This window comes from Erythrolamprus reginae, chromosome 3 (assembly GCF_031021105.1).
Source record: "Erythrolamprus reginae isolate rEryReg1 chromosome 3, rEryReg1.hap1, whole genome shotgun sequence".
Classification (NCBI taxonomy): Eukaryota; Metazoa; Chordata; class Lepidosauria; order Squamata; family Dipsadidae; genus Erythrolamprus; species Erythrolamprus reginae.
This window is the reverse complement of record NC_091952.1, coordinates 251,200,812-251,226,918: the sequence shown is the minus strand read 5'-3', so window position 1 is coordinate 251,226,918 and position 26,107 is coordinate 251,200,812. Positions and strand designations below refer to the sequence as shown.

Below are 26,107 nucleotides of genomic sequence, written 5' to 3'. Positions count from 1 at the left end.
TACTTTTAGCTAATAACAGCATGTGTATTATTTTTGAAGTTGAAGCAGGACCATTAATATCTCAGGGGAAATTGTGTCTTTCAATGGAGATTCACAAAATCTAAGTCAAGGACAACATATGTCTATGCAGAAGAAAATATATTTATTTAGTTTTGGGCTGAAATGTGGAGTTATTGGTTGCTGGCTTGCAGAAATTTCCCCTGTATCACATCAGGTAAAATCAAGCAACAAAATGATTGCAAACCAACAACCAAGTTCACACAGCACCAGGGAGGGACTGGATATATACCATGTGTGATACTGAACTGGAATAAAAGCTTTACAGTATGGAAAAATGTTGCATAGATGTTAGTGTCTGTTTTCTAATGTCCTTTGTAAATAATATTGATTGATGCCAAGAGAGTAGTTAAAATCTTATCCTATGAATCAAAAATAGGCTCTGCAGATTTTATAAATCAAAACTTATCCAGTAAGTCTCCGTCATTTGGTGCAACCTTGTTAAAACCTGTCTATTGCAATCTTCCAAAATATGCATTTTGTATATCCCTTTTTTTCAAATAAAACCTTTATTGCTCATATAAAAATATCCTTTAATCTTGTTTTAAAACAGTTACAATAATAATAATAATAATTTATTAGATTTGTATGCCACCCCTCTCCATGGACTCAGAGCGGCTAAGAAAGGAGGGAAAATAAATTTTGTGCATATCATTAGTGATTGGTTCACAATGGAATATAAATAATACAAGATATATTACAGCTAGCCATTGACTTGACTTAAGGACCACATTTGAACCTAGAATTGAACTCGTTAATCATTGTTAAAATTAAATGAGGCACTTTGTGATTCCTTGTTCAACAACAAGAATCCCATTCGTTGTTAAATCATTCAATCAAGTCATTAAATGGATAGAGTCCCAAGTAAGAATAATTTCTTAAAATCATCTCATTTCCATCTGCTGTATTAGTCAAAGTATAAGATACACCAGAGAATAAGACACACCTTAGATTTAGGGGAGGGAAAAAAGGGGGGGGGGGTCTGCCTTTGCTCCCAGCAATTTGCCTCCCAGCAAACAGCAAACAGTACAGATGATATACACTGTTTGCTTTGTATTTTTGTGTAGGTGTGTCTGACCCATAGAAATAGCAAAAAATTGGGGAAATGTACATTACGGCAGTATATTAATGCGAGAACGTTTTCTTAAATGGAGTCACACTAACTCCTCCCCATTATTTAAATAGATCTACTCCAAACATGACTAGGTCAGGATTTAACTCAACTGCATTATATTATGTACGCTTTTCTTTTATGTACACTCAGAGCATATGCACCAAGACAAATTCCTTGTATGTCAAATCACACTTGGCCAATAAAATTCTATTCTATTCTATTCTATTCTATTCTATTCCATTCCATTCTATTCTAATCTATTCATGGTAAAACATGACACTATTACATTTCAGATTATACTTAAAATTAATGTGGTTTTCTGGAAATATATATTCACTGCTATTTAAAAGAAGATACAATAGCACTGGGCCTCTACAGATGAAGCATTTATTTTAAAAAGCTTCCTCATTTTGTTAAGTTCTCTAGAACAATAATAAAGCAGTCTTTTAAAAATAAGTCTACTACCTATTAAAAAATAAGTCTAATTGGAACAGTCTACAGATGTTTATAGCTATCGACTTACATCCTTGCATCCAGTTCAGCCGAAAAGAAAAACCTGCCTCTCTCTCATTCAGCAATTTGCCTTCTTGCAGCCAGTTTAATTTTTAGTTCTAGCACGTGGCTTCCCTGTGTTGAATCAGCTGGTGACCAGGAGGCTGATATCAGTTGCTAGTGCTAATCAGACTCTGTTCTGTTTGCTGCAAGGGGGTAAATTGCTGGGAGGCAGAGACCAAATGGTGGGGGTGGCTGGGTGGGGCTATATTCTGTGTATAAGACGCATCCAGGTTTTCACCCTCTTTGGGGAGGTAAAAAGGTGTGTCTTATACCTCCCAAAATACAGTACATTCTTGCTCACTGACCCTGATGTTGGCAGTTCCATATGCTCTACCACCCAGCTGACTTTCAACAGCAAGAGCTGTTTACAAGCTGGTAAACCTTTACCTCTGGCCATAGAGTTCCCAAAAGAAAATAATCCACGATGCAGTTGCTGGGTATAGCTATCAAGTGGTCAAGTGCAGGAAATAAAGACCAATACAACCATTTGTTTAAAACAACTTCTTTATTGCTGTTTGCATGCAGACAGGAATCTTGCCAGAGTAAAGCACAAACTGCATATCTATCAGATAAATACTATTCAGGTTTTAGAGAGAATCCCCTTTGAACCTCTTTCTCCACACCAATGACTCAAGGCTCATTTCAAGTTTAGCTCCTTGAAAAAGAAGTCTTCCCTTCTACAAACAGGCATCCAAGTCCATAATCCAAATCAAATTAAACATTTATTTTGGTCATAGACCAGGATAAAGGCTAATATACAAAGAAAAGCTAAGAAGAACACATATGCTATGCCAAATAAAAGTGTTGGATAATACATTTATTATGCAATATTTATGACTCTTCACAACTGGCTTTCGTTCGTGGTTTCGTGGTCTTCTGGGCTGCTTTTCTCATTCTTGAAAACTCTTTGCAGAGCAACCTTGTAAGATGCTCTGGTCTGACCTTTTCCTCCCTTCTTCCTCCCCACTAAGAAATAAAGGAGTGGGTTGATGCTGCTGTTGAGAGTGGCACATCCTATCCCAAAGGTCATGAGGAGAAGATTAGGAGAATGAAAATGTTCGATGGCATAAAAGACATTCAGTGGGAGAGAAAGCAGGAGGAAGAAGAGGAGGGCCAGCAAGATGGTGGTGAGCAGTTTCCTTTGGTTGCGTTGAGACATAGACCTCATATGAATCCAGAGAATCACAGTAGATGCAACCATGAGAGGCGTACAAAGTAAACCATTCACAATGAGCTGGTAAAGCACAGGTGAACTTCCATAGGTTCTGGTCTGGTGGAGAATGAAGTGCAGCGCAGAGAGCAGGAACGAGAGGATCCAGATGAGGCTGCAAACAAGTGTGGACAAATATGGAGGCCGATGACAACGATGCCAGAGGGGGAAGAGGACAGCTACGCACCTGTCCAGGCTGATGGCTGTCAGCAGAAACTGGCTGGCAGAATACGTGAAGGAAAAGAACTCAAAAAATAATAAGAAAAAGGCATTGACGACGTATGTTCTGCGGCTCAGAGTAAACACTGACACAAATATGGCTGAAACAACGAGGGATGTGATGACCCCAAAATCAGCGATGGAGAGGTTCAGGATGAAAGTGGTGAATGGATTCCTCTTAATGGAAAAGGCCAGGAGGTAAATGGTGGCTCCATTTCCCACCAGGCCAAAAATGCAAATAAGGGCAAAGAAGCCATTGAGAAGATTTCGTGTTACATTATCAAACAGATGATCGTAAGGAGAAAATTCTGGTATTATAGAAACATTTGAAACAATTTCAGTAGCATTGAAGGGAAAGTCAATCAATTCAGGAACACGCTCACGACTTCGAGGAATTAGAAATTCGCTCCGTATACTGAAAATGCAAAGAGACAAAAAGAGAATCAGTCCTTGTTAGCGAAATACATAGAAACATAGAAGACTGACATCAGAAAAAGACCTCATGATCCATCTAGTCTGCCCTGATACTATTTTTTGTATTTTATCTTAGGATGGATATATGTTTATCCCAGGCATGTTTAAATTCAGTTACTGTGATTTTACCAACCATGTCTGTGGGAAGTTTGTTCCAAGGATCTACTCCTATTTCAGTCAAATAATATTTTCTCATGTTGCTTTTGATCTTTCCCCCAACTAACCTCAAATTGTGTCCCCTTGTTCTTGTGTTCAGTTTCCTATTAAAAGCACTTCTCTCCTGAACCTTATTTAACCCTTTGACATATTTAAATGTTTCGATCATGTCCCCCCTTTCCTTCTGTCCTCCAGACTATACAGATTGAGTTCATGAAGTCTTTCCTGATACGTTTTATGCTTAAGACCTTCCACCATTCTTGTAGCCCGTCTTTGGACCCGTTCAATTTGTTCAATATCTTTTTGTAGGTGAGCTCTCCAGAACTGAACACAGTACTCCAATTGTGGTCTCACCAGCGCTTTATACAGCGGGATCACAATCTCCCTCTTCCTGCTTGTTATATCTCTAGCTATGCAGCCAAGCATCCTACTTGCTTTTCTTACCACCCGACCACACTGCTCACCCATTTTGAAACTGTCAGAAATCACTACCCCTAAATCCTTCTCTTCTGAAGTTTTTGATAACACAGAACTGCCAATGCAAAATTCAGATTGAGGATTCCTTTTCACCAACTGTATTATTTTACATGTGGAAACATTAAACTGCAGTTTCCATTGCTTTGACCATTTATCTAGTAAAGCTAAATAATTTACCATATTACAGACACATCGCCATTTCTGCTAATGGATTGGGGGATTCCAGCTGTACTGGGGGCACACCAATACTGCATACATATACACATCAATACGCATAGACACACACTTTTTCACTTACATATATCAACACATACCCCTTTTTGACTGCCTGATGGTAAATACAGCCGTAAAATTAAAGTTTCTTGCAAGATTGGAGAATTGCTACACCCAATAGGAGTGAGGTGGCATAGTGGTTAGAGTGCAGCAGTGCAGGCTACTTCAGCTGATGGCAAGCTGCAGTTTGGCAGTTCAAATTCAGTTGTTTGAGGTTTGACTCAGCCTTCCATCCTTCCAATGTGGGGCAAATGAGGACCCTGATTGTTGGGGGTAATATGCTGATTCTGTAAACTGCTTAGAGAGGGCTGTAAAAGGACTATGAAGCTGTATATAAGTCTAACTGCTATCTCTATTGCTAATAGTGACAAAGACCTATAGGTGGTCCCTATATTTTCTTTCTTTCTTTATTTGGTTGGATTTTCTATGCTGCCTTTTTCTGAAGACTAAGGGCAGCTTACAAAAGTGAGAATAAAATACAATAAAATATAGTAAGAGAAACCCAACTTAAAACTAATATTAAGACCTCCAAGATATAAAACAGACATTCATATTCACTCAACTACAATCACACAATCACATATTTGACTGGAGCCAGGTGTTAAGCTCAACGTCTTCAGACCTGCCAGCAAGGGTAAATTTTTAAAACCTTGTGAAAGGCAAATAGGGTAGGGGCATTGTGGATCTCTGGGAGAAGTTGGTTCCAGATGGCTGGGGCAGCTACATAGAAGGCTCTTCCCCTAGGCCCTGCCAGCCGGCATTGCTTAGCTGACTGGACTTGGAGAAGGCCAACTCTGTGGGACCTAAGCAACTGCTGCGATACGTGAGGCAGGAGATCATCCTGTAAGTAAGTAAATATGCGACAGTTGTCCTATGATCAAGAAAATCCCATGGATTTCATCAAAGACTAACAAAGCTGAAATGTTCTCCTGATTGTGTGGAGAGATGACATGGAGAATTGAGCAACCTCCATCACAGAAGATTCTGTTCAAAAGAAAGAGGTCCTGTTCAAAATGGGCAGAGCACCAAAGCAAGTTTCTTTTTGGAATATTATGAAGCAACTGGAAGGCTAACTCCATTCCTGCAAAGAAAAAAAATGTTTCATAATATACTTACTCATCGTATCCGATCCAAACTTGAGGGAAGTCGTATGCTATTATGTGGGTGGATCTATTACCTAAAGAAGCAATTATAGTAAATCCTTATTTTGATCAATAACAGCAGGCAGCAAAAAATGCTCATGTGCTTTAACAACTTCATCCACACAGATTTGTTTCTTTCTGAATGGGCGTCTGTCACTATATTATAAGACGTTAGCACCTACCAGTCTCCTAGAAAAAAACCACCTGCTGCCGCACAAATCCCAGCGACCAATTATGTCCCACAGAGTTGGCCTTCTCCAGGTCCCGTCGACAAAACAATGCCATTTGGCGGGACCTAAGGGAAGAGACTTCTCTGTGGCAGCCCCGGCCCTCTGGAATCAACTCCCCCCAGAGATTAGGATTGCCCCCACCCTCCTTACCTTTCCTAAACTCCTGAAAACCCATCTATGTCGCCAGGCATGGGGAAATTAATATACCCTTACCTGTTTTGTTGTATGTATGGTTTGCTCGGGTTGTATAATTATTTTTTAATAAGGGGTTTTAAAATTGTTTTAATATTGGATTTGTAGATGATATTTTTGCTTCTTGTGAACCGCCCCGAGTCCTCAGAGAAAGGCGGCATACAAATCTAATAAATGAATGAATGAATAAATGAATGAAAGAAAGAAAGAAAGAAAAAAAGAATGAATGAATGAAATGTTTTAGGAAATATTAAAAGGGAAGAATATTTCATCTAAAAGGGAGACAGAAATTCAGCACCCTTTTGTCAATGGGACATTAAGGCCTTGAAACAGTCTATTCTACGTTAACAAAGATCTACCTCCTTCAGGCCGAGTCATAGTAGGAATTGCCCAAAGCCCTTTCATTACATCATCACCCAGTAAAAGTCAACCAAGCCTGGGACTTAAAAGAGAACCTACAAAGTTACCCCTGCATGGCCCTATGGGACTCTGACAACCAATCAGAACACAAGTTGAAATTCAAAGCCCAACCATTTGGCATAAAACCCAGGTACTCCCAGCATCATGCCCCTTCTTTGCTCAGGATCTCAAACTGCGTGATCCTGTTCATCAATAAACCACCTTTCCAATCAGCCTCCATGTTTCCGATGTCTTTCTCCCCACTTGGAACTGAACCCAGATGGACATTGCTTCCCAAAAATATAAATAAAATAATATCCAGTAGGATTCTTTATCCCCTATCCCAGTGATGGGCTGCTAGGGGTTGGGTCAAGTACGGAGAACCGGTATAAAAATGTTGGTCAGGTATGGAGAACAGTAGCAACATTTTTGGTTTTTTTTTTTGGTTTTTTCCCCTTCTGGGTTGTGTGTATGTTTTTCCTATTGCAGTAAATGAGGTTGAATGTGTATAATTTTAGAAGAGCCGTGCATGTGTGTATGTGTGTGTGTGTTTACATACACATACAGTTTATATAGCAGATAATGTATAGTTTTGTGTGCCTGTCTGTAATATGTATGTACACATATGGCATATATTTTATTTATTTATTTATTGGATTTGCATGCCGCCCCTCTCCGCAGACTGTACATAGAATTAAATAGTATATTTTGAATGTTCATTAATAGTAAATTAATAGGGAAATTGTATCTCGTTGAGGCGAGGAGAGGCCAGGCACCCTAACTCTAACCCTTGATGTGAATGATGTCAAGTTGGCCACCTTTAAGCCAGTCACATGATCATTAAGTCAGCCCAGTCACATGATCATCAGGTCACTCCCGCCTGGTCACATGGCCTGCAAGCCACGCCCACAGTGTGGTAGTAAAAAAATTTATAGCCCTGCATTGCCCTATCCTTACCATTAGCCAATAATCAATTTGTGAACTTCTAAGCTGCAACGGAATTATTTAACCTGATAATTAATTCAAAATATTTTTTTTAAGTGTTCCCTTGGAAAATGAAACCATTTTCATTGCATTTTCAGAAATGCTTTTTGGCCTCTAACTATTATTTTTCTAATATGAAGAAGAACACAGGCATTTATGTAAGAAATCCATTATACTAAAATCAAGGATGTAATTTGGAACTTGCAGCATGGTCTCTATATAAAGAAACATAATTGCACACAGCCAGGGGGGAGGCCCTTTTATGAGCAAAATAAACAGCTAAGCATTAATTTTTTATTTCATTTTTCATTTGTTTATGATCAAGCATTTTCAACCCTGCAGGTTTTTAATTATCTGTACTACCCACAAAAGAAAGTTTACATACTGTCTAACATAGTTTCCATGAAGTCCATACCTTTTGAGTTATTAAATGTCTGTTCCATTGTGCAAAATGTGTTGTTTGCTTGCTTAGAAGAGTTCACGTCCTGCAGCATTGTAATTGAAAGAAAAGTACAACTATTTTAAAATAAGCATAATTGACTGTTCTTTTGATTGTGCAAATAACTGAAAGAAATTGTATTCTTGGAGAATTCCAAGTCATTATTCAATTTGCCATCCACACAAAACAGGTGTGGCCCCTGCTAGCTTTCAATGGAGCAATAAAATATATTTACAGTCTGAGACCAAATGCAATCAAAAATCAGGAATACATTACAGAAATCCTAAAAAAGAGATTTTTCAAAAAGGAGGAAAAAAACTTTCAAAAAATGGGGCACTTTTTCAATTAATATCAATTCATAACATAAGAAAAGAACACATAAAAACATATTAAGGTTTATTGGAGTCAGTGATCAGAAGATTGGTGTCATTCATAGCAATCTGGAAAGAATTGGATGGGAAATTGACTTCAATGACTCAATTCTAAATCATCCAAATCATGGTTGTCCCAAAAGTCCACTGGGCTTCCCTTGAATTTTCTTTGAAAACATTCTACTTTCTGTTAATCTCCATGTTCTATTGAGTTTAATGGCATATACCAAGAGTAACAGATATGAAATTAACAAGTATTCATGATTCTATTTAATAGATGATACATGTTTATTCAGCTGTATTGAAGTATATGATAGGCTATGTATGTTTTCAGTGGGGAGAAAAATAATAGTTAAAAAATAATAATTAGAATTATCCACTCAGGGAAGAATTTAGAAGGTGTAAGAGGAAATGGCAGAGAAGGAGAGAAAAGAGAAAGAGTAGAAGAGGACGTAGAGAAGCAAGAAGGAAAGAAGAGTAGATGGTGGTAGGAAAGGGGAGAGAAGGTATTAAGAACCTAAGAAGAACCATGCTGAATCAGGCCAAAGCCCATCGAGTCCAGCATTCTGTGTCACACAGTGGCCCACCAATTGTACCTGGGGATCTTGAGCAGAAAGAGAAGACAAAACCCTCCCTTTCCCTTGACCCCCAACAAATGGTACCCAAGGGAATCCTGCCTGCCTCAACCAACATAGAGGCGGCACTTGGACATCCGTTTCAATAACCGACAATACACTTGGCATCCATGAATCTGTTTAATGAATCTACACTCCGATGTGGGAATGTCGGAGAGGGGCGGCATAAAAATCCCATTGATAATAATAATAATAATAATAATAATAATAATAATAATAATAATATAAAAATAATAATAATAACAACAACAACAACAACAACAACATAATTTGATACTACATCATGCAATCCTAGGTGCATGGGAATGAAATGTGAAATCCAGAATAGTAATCTCGTGTGTTGTATTGTTGGATAACAACAACAACAACAACAATCACAAAAACAACAACAGAAACAACAACAACAATAAGAGTGATGGCATGGTAGAAAAAACTGTCTTTGTCTCTAGTTGTTCTGATGGGCACGGCCTTATAGCTTGTTTTGAGGGTAGATCTATGTCCAAGTTGTCAGGGGTCTGTAGATATTTTCACATCCCTCTTTTTGACTTGTGTAGTATTCATGTCATCAATGGAAGGCAGGTTTGTAGCAATTGCTTTTTCTGCTGTTCTGTAGTAAAGCGAGTTCCACCTGTGGAATTATCTGATAACACCCCAATGTTCTCCAAGTAACAGACTAGCAGAGTTGGAAGGCGCTTTGTAGGTCATCTAGTCCAACCCTCTGCCGAAGCACGAGACTCTTACACTTGCCTCTATCTAGGATCAACTTAGCCTGGACCCAGAATGAAGTATTTTAGAAATAGCAAATTACCACAACCCAAGCTTTGCCTTTATTATAGCCATACCTGGTAATGATAGGAAGAATCTCCAGAAGGAGCAACAGGTCTTTCCCCCAATCTCAGGACAAGATCTCTTTGGTGTGAGCCCCGTTGGTGTTCACTTCAAAACAGTCAAAAAGGAGAAGTGAGTCGGGACAAGCCTCAAACTTTCTCAGTAAACTTGTGCAATATTTTTCTCTAAATTCTGCATTTTTAGGTGTTATCGCAGACAATATGCAAAAGAAGTGGTTAGTGATGCAATCAGATTATGTAAGAAGAAGCAACCAGACAGGACTTGAGAGAACAGATTCTTGAATTTTTTTATTTTTTTTTTAACAAAGAATTGTTTGTTAAACTTTGTTGTTTAACATTCTTTTCTTCTTTCGCAGTTTTTTTATTCAATAGCTAATTACTTACTTTTAGCTAATAACAGCATTTGTATTTCTTTGAAGTTGAAACAGGACCATTGATATCTCAGGGAAAATTGTGTCTTTCAATGGAGGTTCACAAAATCTAAGTTAAGGACAGCATATGTCTATACAGAAGAAAATATATTTATTTAGTTGTGGAGTTATTGGTTTGGCTTGCAGAAATTTCCCCTGTATCATATCAGGTAAAATCAAGCAACAAAATGATTGCAAGCCAACAACCAAGTTCAGACGGCACCAGGGAGGGACTGGATATATATCATGTGTGATACTGCACTGGAATGAAAGCTTTACAGTGTGGAAAATTGTTGCATAGATGGTGGTGTCTGTGTTATAATGACCTTTGTTAATAATATTGGTTGATGCCAAGAGAGTGGTTAACATCTTATACTATGAATCAAAAATAGGCACTGCAGATTTTAGAAATCAAAACTTATCCAGTAAGTCTCAGCCATTTGGTGCAACCTTGTTAAAATCTGTCTATTGCAATCTTCCAAAATATGCATTTTATATATCCCTTTTTTTCAAATAAAACCTTTATTTTTCATATAAAGATATCCTTTAATCTTGTTTAAAAACAGTTAAAGGTAATACAATAATAGTAATAATAATTTATTAGATTTGTATGCCACCTCTCTCCATGCATTCAGAGCGGCTAAGAAAGGAGGGAAAATAAATTTTGTGCATATCATTAGTGATCGGTTCACAATGGAATATAAATAATACAAGATATATTACAGCTAGCCATTGACTTGACTGAAGGACCACATTTGAACCTAGAATTGAACTCATTAATCATTGTTAAAATTAATTGAGGCACTTTGTGATTCCTTGTTCAACAACAAGAATCCTAGTACAGTAATACCTTGTCTTATGAACTTAATTGGTTTATAGGGTGAAATGTTCATAAGATGAAACAATGTTTCCAATAGGAATTAATGGAAAAGCCAATAATGTGTGCAAGCCTATTAGGATAATCCAAAATATTAAGGCTTTTTTAAAAAAAAGCGACGGCCAGATAAAGCTGAGGCGAACACCTTTCTCCTCCCTTGAGCTCCATGAGTCTTTTCTTCCTGTTTTTGTCCACCTCTCTCTCCTCATCTGCCCCACACCTTTCTCCTCCCTTGAGTCCATGAGTCTTTTCTTCCTGTTTTTGTCTCCCTTACTCTGCCCAGCTGAGCACCCATTTTTGCGATCCTGGGATTCCCCTCCTGGGATTTCCCTACAGCATTGCAAAAACGCGGAAGTCAGGAGGTGGGGTTTCCCATGTAGGGGAGCCTCAGGGGATCCCAGGATCGCAAAAACTTCCAGGTGGCTTGCAATGAAAGTCCAGAGGCAGGGAATCTCAGTGGTGGCTTGGCAGGTTCGTAAGGTGAAAAAAGTTTGTAAGAAGAGGCAAAAAAAATTCAGAACCCTGGAAAAGTTCATATGATGAGGGGTTCGTATCATGAGGTACCACTGTAGCTCCAGTCATTGTTAAATTATTTAACTATTGCTCAAGTCATTAAATGGATAGAGTCCCAAGTAAGAATAATTTCTTACAATCATCTCATTTCCATCTGCTGTATTAGTCAAAGTATAAGATGCACCAGAGAATAAGACACACCTTAGTTTTAGGGGAGGAAAAAAAGGGGGGGATCTACCTCTGACCCCCTCCCAGCAAACAGCAAACAGTACAGATGATATACACTGTTTGCTTTGTATTTTTGTGTAGGTGTGTCTGACCCATAGAAATAGTAAAGAATTGGGGAAATGTACATTACGGCAGTATATTAATGCGAGAATGTATTCTTAAATGGAGTCACACTAACTCCTCCCCATTACTTAAATAGATCTACTCCAAACATGACTACATCAGGATTTAACTCAGCTGCATTATATTATGTACGCATTATATCATGTACGCTTTTCTTTTATGTAAACTCAGAGCTTATGCACCAAGACAAATTCCTGTTCTGTTTGCTGCAAGGGGGTAAATTGCTGGGAGGCAGAGACCAAAGGTTGAGGGTGACACATCCAAGTTTTCACCCTCTTTGGGGAGGTAAAAAGGTGGGTCTTATATCCCTCCCCCCCAAAAAAAATACAGTATGTTCTTGCTCACTGACAATGATGTTGGCAGTTCCATATGCTGTACCACCCAGCTGACTTTCAGCGCCAAGAGCTGTTTCCAAGCTGGTAAACCTTTACCTCTGGCCATAGAGTTCCTAAAAGAAAATAATCCACGATGCAGTTGCTGGGTATAACTATCAAGTGGTCAAATGCAGGAAATCAAGACCAATACAACCATTTGTTTAAAACAACTCCTTTATTGCTGTTTGTATGCAGACAGGAATCTTGCCAGAGTAAAGCACACACTGCATATCTATCAGATAAAGACTATTCAGGTTTTAGAGAGAATCCCCTTCAAACCTCTTTCTCCACACCAATGACTCAAGGCTCATTTCAAGTTTAGCTCCTTGAAAAAGAAGTCTTCCCTTCTACAAACAGGTGTCCAAGTCCATAACCCAAATCAAATTAAACATTTATTTTGGTCATAGACCAGGATAAAGGCTAAAATGCAAAGAAAAGATAAGAAAAACACATATGCTATGCCAAATAAAAGTGTTGGATAATACATTTATTATGCAATATTTATGACTCTTCACAACTGGCTTTCGTTTGTGGTTTCCTGGTCTTCTGGGCTGGTTTTCTCATTTCTGAAAACTCTTTGCAGAGCAACCTTGTAAGATGCTGTGGTCTGACCTTTTCCTCCCTTCTTCCTCCCCACTAAGAAATAAAGGAGTGCGTTGATGCTGCTGTTGACAGTGGCACATACTATCCCAATGGTCATGAGGAGGAGATTAGGAGAATGAAAATGTTCGATGACATAAAAGACATTCATTGGGAGAGAAAGCAGGAGGAAGAAGAGGAGGGCCAGCAAGATGGTGGTGAGCAGTTTCCTTTGGTTGCGTTGAGATTTAGACCTCATATGAATCCAGAGAATCACAGTAGACACAACCATGAGAGGTGTACAAAGTAAGCCATTCACAATAAGCTGGTAAAGCACAGGTGAACTTCCATAGGTTCTGGTCTGGTGGAGAATGAAGTGCAGCGCAGAGAGCAGGAAGGAGAGGATCCATATGAGGCTACAAACAAGTGTGGACAAATATGGAGGCCGATGACAACGATGCCAGAGGGGGAAGAGGACAGCTACGCACCTGTCCAGGCTGATGGCTGTGAGCAGAAACTGGCTGGCAGAATACGTGAAGGAAAAGAACTCAAAAAATAAGAAGAAAAAGGCATTGACGACGTATGTTCTGTGGGTCAGAGTAAACACTGACACAAATATAGTTGCAGTGATCAGGGATGTGATGACCCCAAAATCAGTGATGGAAAGGTTCAGGATGAAAGTGGTGAAAGGATTCCTCTTAATGGAAAAGGCCAGGAGGTAAATGGTGGCTCCATTTCCCACCAGGCCCAAAAGCCAAATAAGGGCAATGAAGCCATTGAGAAGATTTTGTGTTACATTATCAAACAGATGATCGTAAGGAAGAAATTCTGGTATTACAGAAACATTTGAACAAATTCCAGTAGTATTGGAGAGAAAGTCGACTGGTCCAGAACCAATCTTATGACTTAGAGGAATTGGAAATTCTCTCCGTATCCTGAAAACACAAAGAGACAGAAAGAGAATCAGTCCTTGTTAGCGAAATACATACATATTGTAGAAAGGGACACCCTCTTTCCCAGATTAAAATAGTATTTATTTGTTTGTTTGTTTGTCTGCTTGCTTGCTTGCCTGCCTGCCTGCCTTTCTTTCTTTCTTTCTTTCTTTCTTTCTTTCTTTCTTTCTTTCTTTCTTTCTTTCTTGCTATCTATCTATCTATCTATCTATCTATCTATCTATCTATCTACCTACCTACCTACCTACCTACCTACCTACCTATTTAACTGAGCCGAGGTGGCGCAGTGAGTAGAGTGCAGTACTGTAGGCCACTGAAGCTGACTGCTAAGATCTGCAGGTCAGCGGTTCAAATCTCATCACCGGCTCAAGGTTGACTCAGCCTTCCAACCTTCCGGGGTGGGTAAAATGAGGAGTCGGATTGTGGGGGCAATATGCTGGCTCTGTTAAAAAGTGCTATTGCCAGCATGCTGTTATGCCCTTTGTTAAAAGGGCATTATAAATAATAATAATAATAATAATAATAATAATAATAATAATAATAATAATAATAATAATAATAATAATTATTATTATTATTATTATTATTATTATTATTATTATTATTATTATTGTTGTTGTTGTTGTTGTTGTTTCTTTGTTCTTGATGTTGTTGTTATTATTGTTGTTGTTGTTGTTATTACTATTATTATTATTTTGATTTGATTTGATTTGATTAATTGATTTGATTTAATTTCATTTTTTATCCTGCCCTTCTCCTTAGACTCAGGGCAGATTACAACCTGCTGTGGCCAAGAAAGTTTCTGGAAATCAAATAAAAAGTGTCCTTCTTTCCCATCAGCCAGGCTCCATTTCATTTCCAGTCTTTCTCCTGGCTTGGAACCAGACTTGATTTCTCTTCCCACAGGACGTAAGTATGTACATTATTTACATATATATACACACACACATACATACATACATACATACATACATACATGCTTACACACATACGTACAGTGAAGTCCTGGAGGCCAGCAGTTGGGAGCGCACACCTTCACATGAGAATTTGCTTCCATGCATGTTCCGAAGCAGAAAAAATGGTCAAAAATTGCCAAAATCTCACACGAGAATATTAGCGCATGTGCAGAAGTAAAGAAATGTCAAAGATCGCTGATTTTCATCGACTTCTTTGTTTCTGCACATGCGCTAGAGCAAAGTCCTTGGAGAGGGGCGGCATAGAAATCTAAATAATAATAATAATAGTAGTAGTAATACTGATAATATTAATAATACTACTACTACTACTAATAATAATACTGATAATACTGATAATACTGATAATACTGATAATACTGATAATACTAATAATACTAATAATACTAATACTGATGATGATGATAATGATACTACTACTACTACTATTAATAATAATAATAATAATAATAATAATAATAATAATAATAATAATAATATTTCTTGAGCAGGGGCATGGTGAGGATGAGCGGATGTGCACGCATCGCCATTTCTGCTAATGGATTGGGGGATTCCCCCTGTACTGGGGGGAAGCCCAATACTGCATACATACACACATCAATACGCATAGACACACACTTTTTTCACTTACACACAGGGCCGCAATCAGGAATTTGGGGGCCCCATACAGCCTAAGTGTCTGCCCCCCCCATTTTAAAACTACTTTTTTAAAGTTTTTAAGAAGATGTTAGATAATCATCTGAAAATAGCTGTAAATAAAACCCGATTTTCCCAGAATTAACTTTATTCATAAGATTATGATAGCAACAACTTGACCTTAGTTTTACTGGAACTATAGAATAATCATATAATAACCGCTGATGTTACAGGCCGTATAACTATATAAAGAAGGAACTGTGAGGATAACAGTTCAAAAGGGACGGGGGTGGTGTTTGTTATGTTGTGTTGTTTTGTTGCTTGTCTTATAAAATGCAAATACAAAATTTAAACAAACAAATAAGTATATTGTAAAATGATAGATTATGAAATATCTTATTTTTTAAATGTTTACATAATAACTACTTTAAAAAAAAAATCATCTGTCTGAAGTAGTGTAGGATTCCTGTCTAAGCAGGGGGTTGGACTAGAAGACCTCCAAGGTGCCTTCCCACTGTTATTCTATTCTAATTATCCAGGGGGTTGTGTAGTTATCAGTGGTATTAAAATAGGAGCTGTTAAAAAAAAACCAAATAAAATTTCATATTGCTTCACATCTCAATATCCTTTTCGATCTAGTTTTTACGCCCATCGGTGAATGCAGGTCTGAACGAGCCCGTGGTATCCAAGTTAATTTCAAAGTACACTGCTCAAAAAAAAGTGAAGGGAACGTTCTGTTTTAAAAAAGTTACAAATCTTCTGTTCGCTGGTCACCCTGACCCGGACCGAAAACTCTTCATTTGGAGTGCTTATGTTTGGTCAATTTGAATACTTTTTTCACTTGGAAAGTAGTCTGAACATTTCTGCACACAATGATATGAAAATTGAACTGAAGAAATTAATCCTTATTGGTTTATTTTGCACATAAATATGCCTCCCCCCGTTTTTGTGAATTTTTTTTAGGTTTATTGATAATTATGCCTGCAAAATGCATTCTATTTTACTAAAGTTGGTGTGGGATTGGTAGCTTGAACATTTCTGAACATAATGATATGAAAATTGAACTGGAAAAATTGATGCATATTGGTTTATTTTGCACATAAAGTATGCCTCAATTATTTCAATTTATATAAAAATTATGCTGTTAATTTCAAACTTACATACTTTTTTTTAGTAAAATTGATTTCTTTCATAAAATTAGTTATCTGGCTACAATGTGGTTGATTTTCAAAAGGATATTCCAAATATTTCTAGCCAAATATGTATAAAAAGTGACAATAATGGCACACAGCAAGGCCGAGGGGGGGTGGCCCTTTTGTGGCAAAAATAAACCAATAAGAACCATTTTTTCCAGTTCATTTACATTTTTCTTATATTCAGAAATGTTCAATTTAGTATATCAAATCTTTTGGGGGAAAATTCCTTAGGGATTTGTAGCCTTAAAAAATAGAAATTGACACGAAATTCAGAAAGGATGTGGGGAGGGGCTTCTTGATCAAAATAAAAATATAAGTCTCAATTTTTCCAGTTCAATTTTCATATCATTATGTTCATAAATGTTCAAACTAGTTTTCCAGTTGAAAAAGTTTTCAAAAAGATCAAATTCAAGTACCTAAAAAAATTATTTTTGGTCCGGTCACATACGAACAGAAACAGACTCAAAGTGATGATTTTTTTTTGCCCAGAAAACAATTAGCCACCACCCCAAAAATATTTTTTGATGATCAGCATTGTTAAATTGAGTAAATGAATGCCTAAGATTTTAAAGAATATTTCGGATTTGGAGCATAAAAAAATAAAAAAGTGAAAATGGTTGCAAGCAGCTGAGGGGGGGGGAGGCCTTATTTCTGATGTTAAAAAACCAGTAAGAATCATTTTTTTCAGTTCCTTTATATTTTTCTTATATTCAGAAATGTTCAAGCTACCAATCCCACACCAACTTCAGTAAAATAGAATGCATTTTGCAAGCAAAACTATCCATAAATTGAAAAAACTTTCACAAAAACGGGGGGGCGTGCATTATATCAGCAAAATAAACCAATAAGAATTACTTTTTTCATTTCAATTTTCATGTCATTGTGTGCAGAAATGTTCAGACTACTTTCCAAGTGAAAAAAGCTTTCAAAAAGACCAAACATAAGCACTGCAAATGAAGAGTTTTCGGTCCGGGTGACCCGGGAACAGAAGATTTGTAACTTTTTTTGCCCAGCAAAAACTAAGCCCCCCACCCCCCAAAAAATTATCATAGAGAGAACCCCTGAAATGATGAAAAGTCATGAAATTTCAAGTTTCAGATATGCAGGGAAAATTTTTTACAGGGTCTCAAACTTTGATTTCGGGTCTCACTGACCCGAACAGAACAGCAGGGTTTTAAACAACACAATATAAACTCCAAGTTGTCAATCAGCGTTGCTTCCTAAGTGGACAGTTTGATTTCACAGAAGTTTGATTTACTTGGAGTTATATTGTGTTGTTTAAGTGTTTCCTTTATTTTTTTTGAACAGTGTAGATCAGGGGTCCCCAAACTTTTTACACAGGGGGCCAGTTCACTGTCCCTCAGACTGTTGGAGGGCTGGACTATTAAAAAAACGTGTGAACAAATCCCTATGCACACTGCACATACCTCATTTAAAGTAAAAAACAAAATGGGAACAAATACAATATTTAATATTTATTCTTCCTCTTTCTCTCTCTCTCCCTTTCTCTCTGTCCTTCTGTCTTTCTCATTCTCTCTCTCTTTCTCTCTGTCCTCTCTTTCTCTCTCTTCTTTCTCTCACTCACTCTCTTTCTATCTCTCCCTCTTTCTCTCTCCCTCTTTCTGTCTCCTCCTTTCTCTCTCTCTCCCTTTCTATCTCTCTTCTTCCTTTCTCTCTCCCTCTCTATCTTTCCCTCTTTCTCTCCCCCATCTCTCTTTCTTTCTCTCTCTCTTCTCTTTTTCTCACTCACTCTCTTTCTATCTCTCCCTCTTTCTCTCTACCTTTCTTTCTCTCTCTCCCTTTCTCTGTCCCTCTCTTTCTTTCTCTCTGTCCCTCTTTCTTTCTCTCTGTCCCTCTCTTTCTCTCTCTCTGTCCCTCTCTTTCTTTCTCTGTGTCCCTCTCTTTCTTTCTCTCTGTCCCTCTCTTTCTTTCTTTCTCTCTTTCCCTCTCTTTCTTTCTCTCTGCCCCTCTCTTTCTTTCTCTCTGTCCCTCTTTCTTTCTCTCTCTTATCTCTCCTTCTCTCACTCACTCTCTTTGTATCTCTCTCTTTCTCTCTCCTTCTCTATCTCTCCCTCTTTCTCTCTCCCCCTTTCTATATCTCCTCTTCCTTTCTCTCTCTTTCTTTCTCTTTCTCTCTCCCTTATTTTTTGTGTTTTTCTGCTGTGGGCGGAGAGCGTGCGGCCCAGACCCTGAGCAGAAAGGGGCCTCCGTGGCTCCCGAGTGGCGTCCGAGACCTCCTCTCGGCATCAAGGAGGCGCAGCGGCGGGCGGAGAGAGGGAAGGGGGGGCAGCGGCGTCCCTCCTTGCCTTGGCGGGCCGCCCGACCCTCCCCACCTCCTGCAAACGCGGCGGGCGGCGGGGGGAGAGCGAGGAGCCAGCTCCGGTGGGCGCGGGGCTTGGCTGGCTGGCTGGTGGGGGGAGCGCCGCTGGTGGTGCGGAGGGAGACCCTCCTCCAGGAGGGAGGGGGCCAGGCAGCAGCTAGCCAGCCAGCCGGCGGGATGGCACTTCCGAGTTCGCAAGCAAACTTTGCACAGGCGGCGGCCGATCGAAAGGAACGCTAGAGCGGGCGCACCTACAGCCACAGCAGCTGGGCTCAGCAGGAGAAGCGCCGGGGCCCCCCCATTATTCAATTTCCCCGGGGCCCGGTACGCCCCTCCCAGTAATACCCATCTATCGGCGGCCCTGCTTACACATATCAACACATACCCATTTTTGACTGCCTGATGGTAACTACAGCCATAAAATTAAAGTTTCTTGCAAGATTGGAGAATTGCTACACCCAATAGGAGTGAGGTCACATAGTGGTTAGAGTGCAGCAGCGCAGGCTACTTCAGCTGATGGCAATCTGCAGTTTGGCAGTTCAAATTCATTTGTTCGAGGTTTGACTCAGCCTTCCATCCTTCCAAGGTGGGTCAAATGAGGACCCTGACTGTTGGGGGCAATATGATGATTTTGTAAACTGCTTAGAGAGGGCTGCAAAAGCACTATGAAGCTTTATATAAGTCCAACTGCTATGGCTATTGCTAATAGTGACGAAGATCTATAGGTGGTCCCTATATTTTCTTTATTTATTTATTTGGTTGGATTTTCTATGTCGGCTTTTTCCGCAGACTCAGGGCAGCTTACAAAAGTGAGAATACAATACAATACAAATATAGTTAGAGAAAGCCAACATAAAACTAATATTAAGACCTCAAAGATATAAAACAGGCATTCATATTCACTCAACCACAATCACGTAATCACATCTTTGACTGGAGCGAGGTGTTAAGCTCAATGGCTTCAGACCTGCCACTAAAGGTAAGTTTTTAAAACCTTGTGAAAGGCACCTAGGGTGGGGGCGGTGTGGATCTCTGGAGGGAGTTGGTTCCAGAGGGCTGGGGCAGCTACAGAGAAGGCTCTTCCCCTAGGCCCTGCCAGCAAGCATTGTTTAGCTGACTGGACTTGGAGGAGGCCAACTCTGTGGGACCTAAGCAACCGCTGCGATACGTGAGGCAGTTGATCGTCCCGTAAGTAAGTAAATATGTGACAGCTGTCCTATGGTAAAGAAAGTCCCATGGATTTCAACAAAGAGGAACAAAGCCGAAATGTTCTCCTGATTGTGTGGAGAGATTACATGGAGAATTGAGCAACCTCCATCACAGAAGATTCCGTTCAAAAGAAAGAGATCCTGTTCAAATTGGGCAGAGCACCAAAGCAAGTTTCCTTTTGGAATATTATGAGGCAACTGGAAGGCTAACTCTATTCCTGCAAAGAAAATATTTTGTTTCATAATATACTTACTTATTGAGTGCGATCAAAAAAGGAGGGCCGTGAGCTCCTCGTCTCCCACCACCTAAAGAAGCAATTATAATAAATCCTTTATTTTGATCAATAACAGCAGGCGGCAAAAAATGCTCATCTGCTTTAACAACTTCATCCACACAGATTTGTTTCTTTCTGAACCGGCGTTTGTCACTATATTTTAGGAGGTTAGCACCTACCAGTCTCCTAGAAGAATGAAATGTTTTAGGAAATATTAAAAGGGAAGAATATTTCATCTAAAAGGGAGACAGAAACTCAGCACCCTTTTGTCAATGGGACATTAAGGCCTTGAAACAGTCTATTCTACATTAACAAAGATCTACCTCCTTCAGGCCGAGTCATAGTAGGAATTGCCCAAAGCCCTTTCATTACATCATCACCTAGTAAGAGTCAACCAAGCCTGGGACTTAAAAGAAAACCTACAATGATATCCCTACATGGCCCCATAGAACTCTGACAACCAATAAGAACACAAGCTGAAATTCAAAGCCCAACCATTTGTCATAAAACCCAGGCACTCCCAGCATCATGCCCCTCCTTTGCCCAGGATCCCAAATTATGTGATTCTGTCCATCAATAAACCATCTTTCCAATCAGCCTCCATGTTTCCAATGTCTTTCTCCCCACTTCAAACTGAACCCAGATGGACATTGCTTCCCCAAAATATAAATAAAATAATATCCAGTTGGATTCTTTATCCCCTATCCCAGTGATGGGCTCCTCTGCGTAAGGTCAGGTATGCAGAACCAGCATTTTTTTTCTTTTTTTCCCTTCTGGGCTGTGTGTATGTTTCTCCTATAGCAATAAATGAGGTTGAATGTGTATAATTTTAGAAGAGCTCTCTCTCTCTCTCTCCCTCTGTCTCTGTCTCTCTCTCTGTGTACATACACATACAGTTCATATAGTAGATAATGCATATATTTGTGTGCCTTTGTGTAATATGTACAACTTCTGCAAGGCTCTCTATAAGGGGCTACCATTGAAGAGTGTTCAGAAACTTCAAATTGTGCAATATGCAGCCGTGTGATTGGTTATGGGCCTCCCAAGTGATGCCCAAGTTTCTCCAGCACTCCGTGGACTGCATTGGCTGCCAATAGGTTTGTGGACACAATTCAAAGTGTTGGTTAAGACCTATAAAGTCCTACATGGCATCGGACCAGGTTACTTGCAAAACTCCTTCTTCCGCATGACTCCCAGGGACTGGTTAGGTCTCACAGAGTTGGCCTTCTCCCGGTCCCATCAATTAGAAAATGTCACTTGGTGGGGCCTAGGGGATGAACCTTCTCTGTGGGGCCCAGAGATTTGGACTGCCCCTCCTCACCTTCCGTAAGAATCTAAAGACTCTTCTGTATTGCCAGGCTGGGGGCCATTAGAGTCTAGCCCCCTGGCCGACGAGTGCAGGTATGTTTGCTGTTGAATGGGAATGAGTGATTTTTAAATGCTATTAGGGTGTTTAAATTTAATTAGCTAAATTAATTGGATTCTAGATATCTGTACTGTATATTGTGTTTCTTGATATGTTGTAAGCTGTCCCAAGTCCTTGGAGAGGGGCGGCATATGAATCAAATAAATAAATTCCATCAGAAGCCATTTTGTGAAAGCACCATCTGAACATTTTCAAAATGGCCTCAGGAGAGAGAGGACAACAGGAACTCGTGATTCTGTGAGAGACTTTCAATTTTGGAAAAAGCTCACAAAGCATTTTCAACCCTTCAGGTTTTTAATTATCTGTACTCCCCACAAAGGAAAGAAAGTTTACATACTGTCTAACATAGTTTCCATGAAGTCCATACCTTTTGAGTTATTAAATGGCGGTTCCATTGTATAAAATGTGTTGTTTGCTTGCTTAGAAGAGTTCATGTCCTGGAGCATTGTAATTGAAAGAAAAGTACACCTATTTTAAAAGAAGCAAAATTGACTGTTCTTTTGATTGTCCAAATAACTGAAAGAAATTGTATTCTTGGAGAATTCCAAGTCATTATTGGAGTTGCCGTCCACACAAAACAGGTGTGGCCCCTCCTAGCTTTCAATGGAGCAATAAAATATATTTACAGTCTGAGACCAAATGCAATCAAAAATCAGGAATACATTACAGTAATCCTAAAAAAGTGATTTTTTAAAAAGGAGGAAAAAAACTTTCAAAAAATGGGGCACTTTTTCAATTAATATCAATTCATAACATAAGAAAAGAACTCATAAAAACACATTAAGGTTTATTGGAGTCAGTGATCAGAAGACTTGTGTCACTCATACCAATCTGTAAAGAATTGGATGGGAAATTGAGTTTAATGACTCAATTCTAAATCATCCAAATCATGGTTGTCCCAAAGGTCCACTGGGCTTCCCTTGAATTTTCTTTGAAAACATTCTACTTTCTGTTAATCTCCATGTTCTATTGAGATTAATGGCATATACCAAGAGTAGCAGATATGAAATTAACAAGTATTCATGATTATATTTAATAGAAGATACATGTTTATTAAGCTGTATTGAAGTATATGATAGGCTATGTATGTTTTCAGTGGAGAGAAAAATAATAATTAAAAAATTAATTAGAATTATCCACTCAGGGAAGAATTTAGAAGGTGTAAGAGGAAATAGGAGAGAAGGAGAGAAAGGAGAAAGAGTAGAAGAGGACGTAGAGAAGCGAGAAGGAAAGAAGAGTAGATGGTGGTAGGAAAGGGGAGAGAAGGTATTAAGAACCTAAGAAGAACCATGCTGAATCAGGCCAAAGCCCATCGAGTCCAGCATTCTGTGTCACACAGTGGCCCACCAATTGTACCTGGGGATCTTGAGCAGAAAGAGAAGACAAAACCCTCCCTTTCCCTTGACCCCCAGCAAACGGTACCCAAGGGAATCCTGCCTGCCTCAACCAACATAGAGATGGCACATGGACATCCATTTCAATAACCACCAATACACTTGGCATCCATGAATCTGTTTAATGAATCTACACTCTGTTGTGGGAATGTTGGAGAGGGGCGGCATACAAATCCCAATAATAATAACAATAATAATAATAATAATAATAATAATAATAATAATAATAATAATAGAAGAAGAACAACAACAACAACAACAGCAGCAACAATAACAAACAACATAATTCGATACTACATCATGCAATCCTAGGTGCATGGGAATGAAATGTGAAATCCAGCATAGTGATGTCGTGTGTTGTATTGTTGGATAACAACAACAACAACAACAGTAATAATCACAAAAATAACAACAGAAACAACAACAATAATTAGTTGTTTAGAAGAGTGATGGCATGGTAGAAAAAACTGTCCTTGTCTCTAGTTGTTCTGATGTGCACTGCCTTATAGCTTGTTTTGAGGCTAGAAGTTGAAACAATTTATGTCCAAGTTGTCAGGGGTGTGTAGTTATTTTCACAGCCCTCTTTTTGACTTGTGTAGTATTCATGTCCTCAATGGAAGGCAGGTTGGTAGCAATTGTTTTTTCTGCTGTTCTGTAGTAAAGCGAGTTCCACCGGTGGAATTATCTGATAACACCCCAATGTTCCCCAAGTAACAGACTAGCAGAGTTGGAAGGGACTTTGCAGGTCATCTAGTCCAGTGTTTTTCAACCACTGTGCCGCATCACACTAGCGTGCCGCGAGACATGGTCAGGTGTGCCGCGAAACTCAGCAAGAGAGAGAAAGAGAGAGAGAGAAAGAAAGAAAGAGAGGGAAAGAGAGAGAGAAAGCAAGCAAGAGAAAGAAAGAGAGAGAAAGCAAGCAAGAGAGAGAGAGATAGATAGGCTGGGAAGGAGGGAGAGATAGAAAGAGCAAAAAAGAGAGGAACGAAGAAAGATAGAAAGAAAGAAGGATGGAGAGACAAAGGAACGAAGGAAGAGAGAGAAAGTGGTTGAGAAATGGAGCGAAAAGGAGGAAGACAGAGAGAGAGAGAATTTTTTTGTCCAAACTTTTTTTAGCCCCCCCACTCCCCCCCCCGCTCAATGTGCCCCATGATTTTGTATATGTAAAAAATGTGCCGCAGCTCAAAAAAGGTTGAAAATCACTGATCTAGTCCAACCCTCTGCCGAAGCAGGAGACTCTTATACTTGCCTCTATCTAGGATCGACTTAGCCTGAACCCAAAATGGAGTGTTTTAGAAATAGCAAATTATCACAACAAAAGCTTTGCCTTTATTATAACCATACCTGGTAATGATAGGAAGGTAGATCTCCAGAAGGACCAACAGGTCTTTCCCCCAATGCAAGGACAAGATCTCTTTGGTGTGAGTCCCGTTGGCCTTCACTTGAAGCAAGTACACTCAAAAAGGAGAAGTGAGCCGGGTCAAGCCGCAAACTTTCTCAGTAAACTTGTGCAATATTCTTCTCTAAATTCTGCACTTTTAAGTGTTATCGCACACAATATGCAAAAGAAGTGGTTAGAGATGCAATCAGATTATGAAAGAAGAAACAACCAGAAGGGACCTGAGAGAAAAACAGCCTATTTTGGACATCAGATTCTTGAATTCTTTGTTTGTTTGTTTGTTTGTTTTAACAAATAATTGTTTGTTAAACTTTGTTGTTTAACATTCTTTTCTTCTTTCGCAGTTTCTTTATTCAATAGCTAATTACTTAATTTTAGTTAATAACAGCATGTGTATTACTTTGAAGTTGAAGCAGGGCCATTAATATCTCAGGAAAAATTGTGTCTTTCAATGGAAATTCACAAATTCGCATATGTCTATACCGAAGAAAATATATTTATTTAGTTCTGGGCTGAAATGTGGAGTTATTGGTTGCTGGCTTGCAGAAATTTCCCCTGTGTCACATCAGGTAAAATCAAGCAACAAAATGATTGCAAGCCAACAATCAAGTTCAGATTTAGAGTGTGGAAAAATGTTGCATAGATGGTTGTGTCTGCGTTATAATGACCCTTGTTAATAATTGTATTGGTTGACGCCAAGAGAGTAGTTAAAATCTTATCCTATGAATCAAAAATAGGCACTGCAGATTTTAGAAATCAAACCTTATACAGTAAGTCTCAGTAATTTGGTGCAACTTTGTTATAATATGCCTATTGTATATCCCATTTTTTTCAAGTAAAACCTTCATTTTTTGTTTAAAAATATCCTTTAATCTTGTTTAAAAACAGTTCAAGTTAATACAAACTAAAAAAAGGAGAAAAATTAAACTTTGTGCTCATCCTTAATGATTGGTTCACAATGGAATATAAATAATAAAAGATATATTAGAGCTAGCCATTGACTTGACTTAAGGACCACATTTGAACCTAGAATTGAACTCGTTAATCATTAAAATTAAATGAGGCACTTTGTGATTCCTTGTTCAACAACAAGAATCCTAGTAGTTCCAGTCCTTGTATGTCCAGTCACAATTGGCCAATAAAATTCTATTCTATTCTATTCTATTCTATTCGTGGTAAAACAGGACACTGTTACATTTCAGATTATACTTAAAATTAATGAGGTTTTCTGGAAATATATATTCACTGCTATTTAAAAGAAGTTACAACAGCACTGGGCCTCTACAGATGAAGCATTTATTTTTAAAAGCTTCCTCGTTTTGTTAAGTTCTCTAGAACAATAATAAAGCAGTCTTTTAAAAATAAATTGCTGGGAGGCAGAGACCAAAGGGTGGGGTTGGCTGGGTGGGGCTACATTCTGTGTATAAGACGAATCCAGATTTTCACC

General features: G+C 38.8%; 1 protein-coding gene across 1 annotated transcript; it reads right to left on the bottom strand.

Moving 5' to 3' along the window:
• Positions 1 to 2,212: 2,212 nt before the first annotated feature.
• Positions 2,213 to 24,680, bottom strand: LOC139165234 (proto-oncogene Mas-like). The gene is made up of 7 exons (XM_070748336.1): positions 24,606 to 24,680; positions 22,235 to 22,304; positions 20,421 to 20,472; positions 9,770 to 9,863; positions 7,898 to 7,967; positions 5,652 to 5,712; positions 2,213 to 3,570 (listed from the first exon to the last, which is right to left on the bottom strand). The coding sequence occupies exons 2-7, from the start codon at positions 22,299 to 22,301 to the stop codon at positions 2,568 to 2,570; spliced, it is 1,347 nt and encodes a 448-aa protein (XP_070604437.1). The 5' UTR covers positions 22,302 to 22,304; positions 24,606 to 24,680; the 3' UTR covers positions 2,213 to 2,567.
• Positions 24,681 to 26,107: the final 1,427 nt, after the last annotated feature.

Excerpts from the sequence above, each read along its gene's own strand:
- LOC139165234 (XM_070748336.1), bottom strand. The coding sequence starts at position 22,301 with ATGAACTCTTCTAAGCAAGCAAACAACACATTTTATACAATGGAACCG. Across the intron at positions 9,864-20,420 it reads TTTTTGATCGCACTCAATAA|TGAACACCAACGGGGCTCAC; the intron begins GTAAGTATATTA and ends ACTGTTTTGAAG. Across the intron at positions 3,571-5,651 it reads GTTTGGATCGGATACGATGA|TATACGGAGCGAATTTCTAA; the intron begins GTAAGTATATTA and ends TTGCATTTTCAG.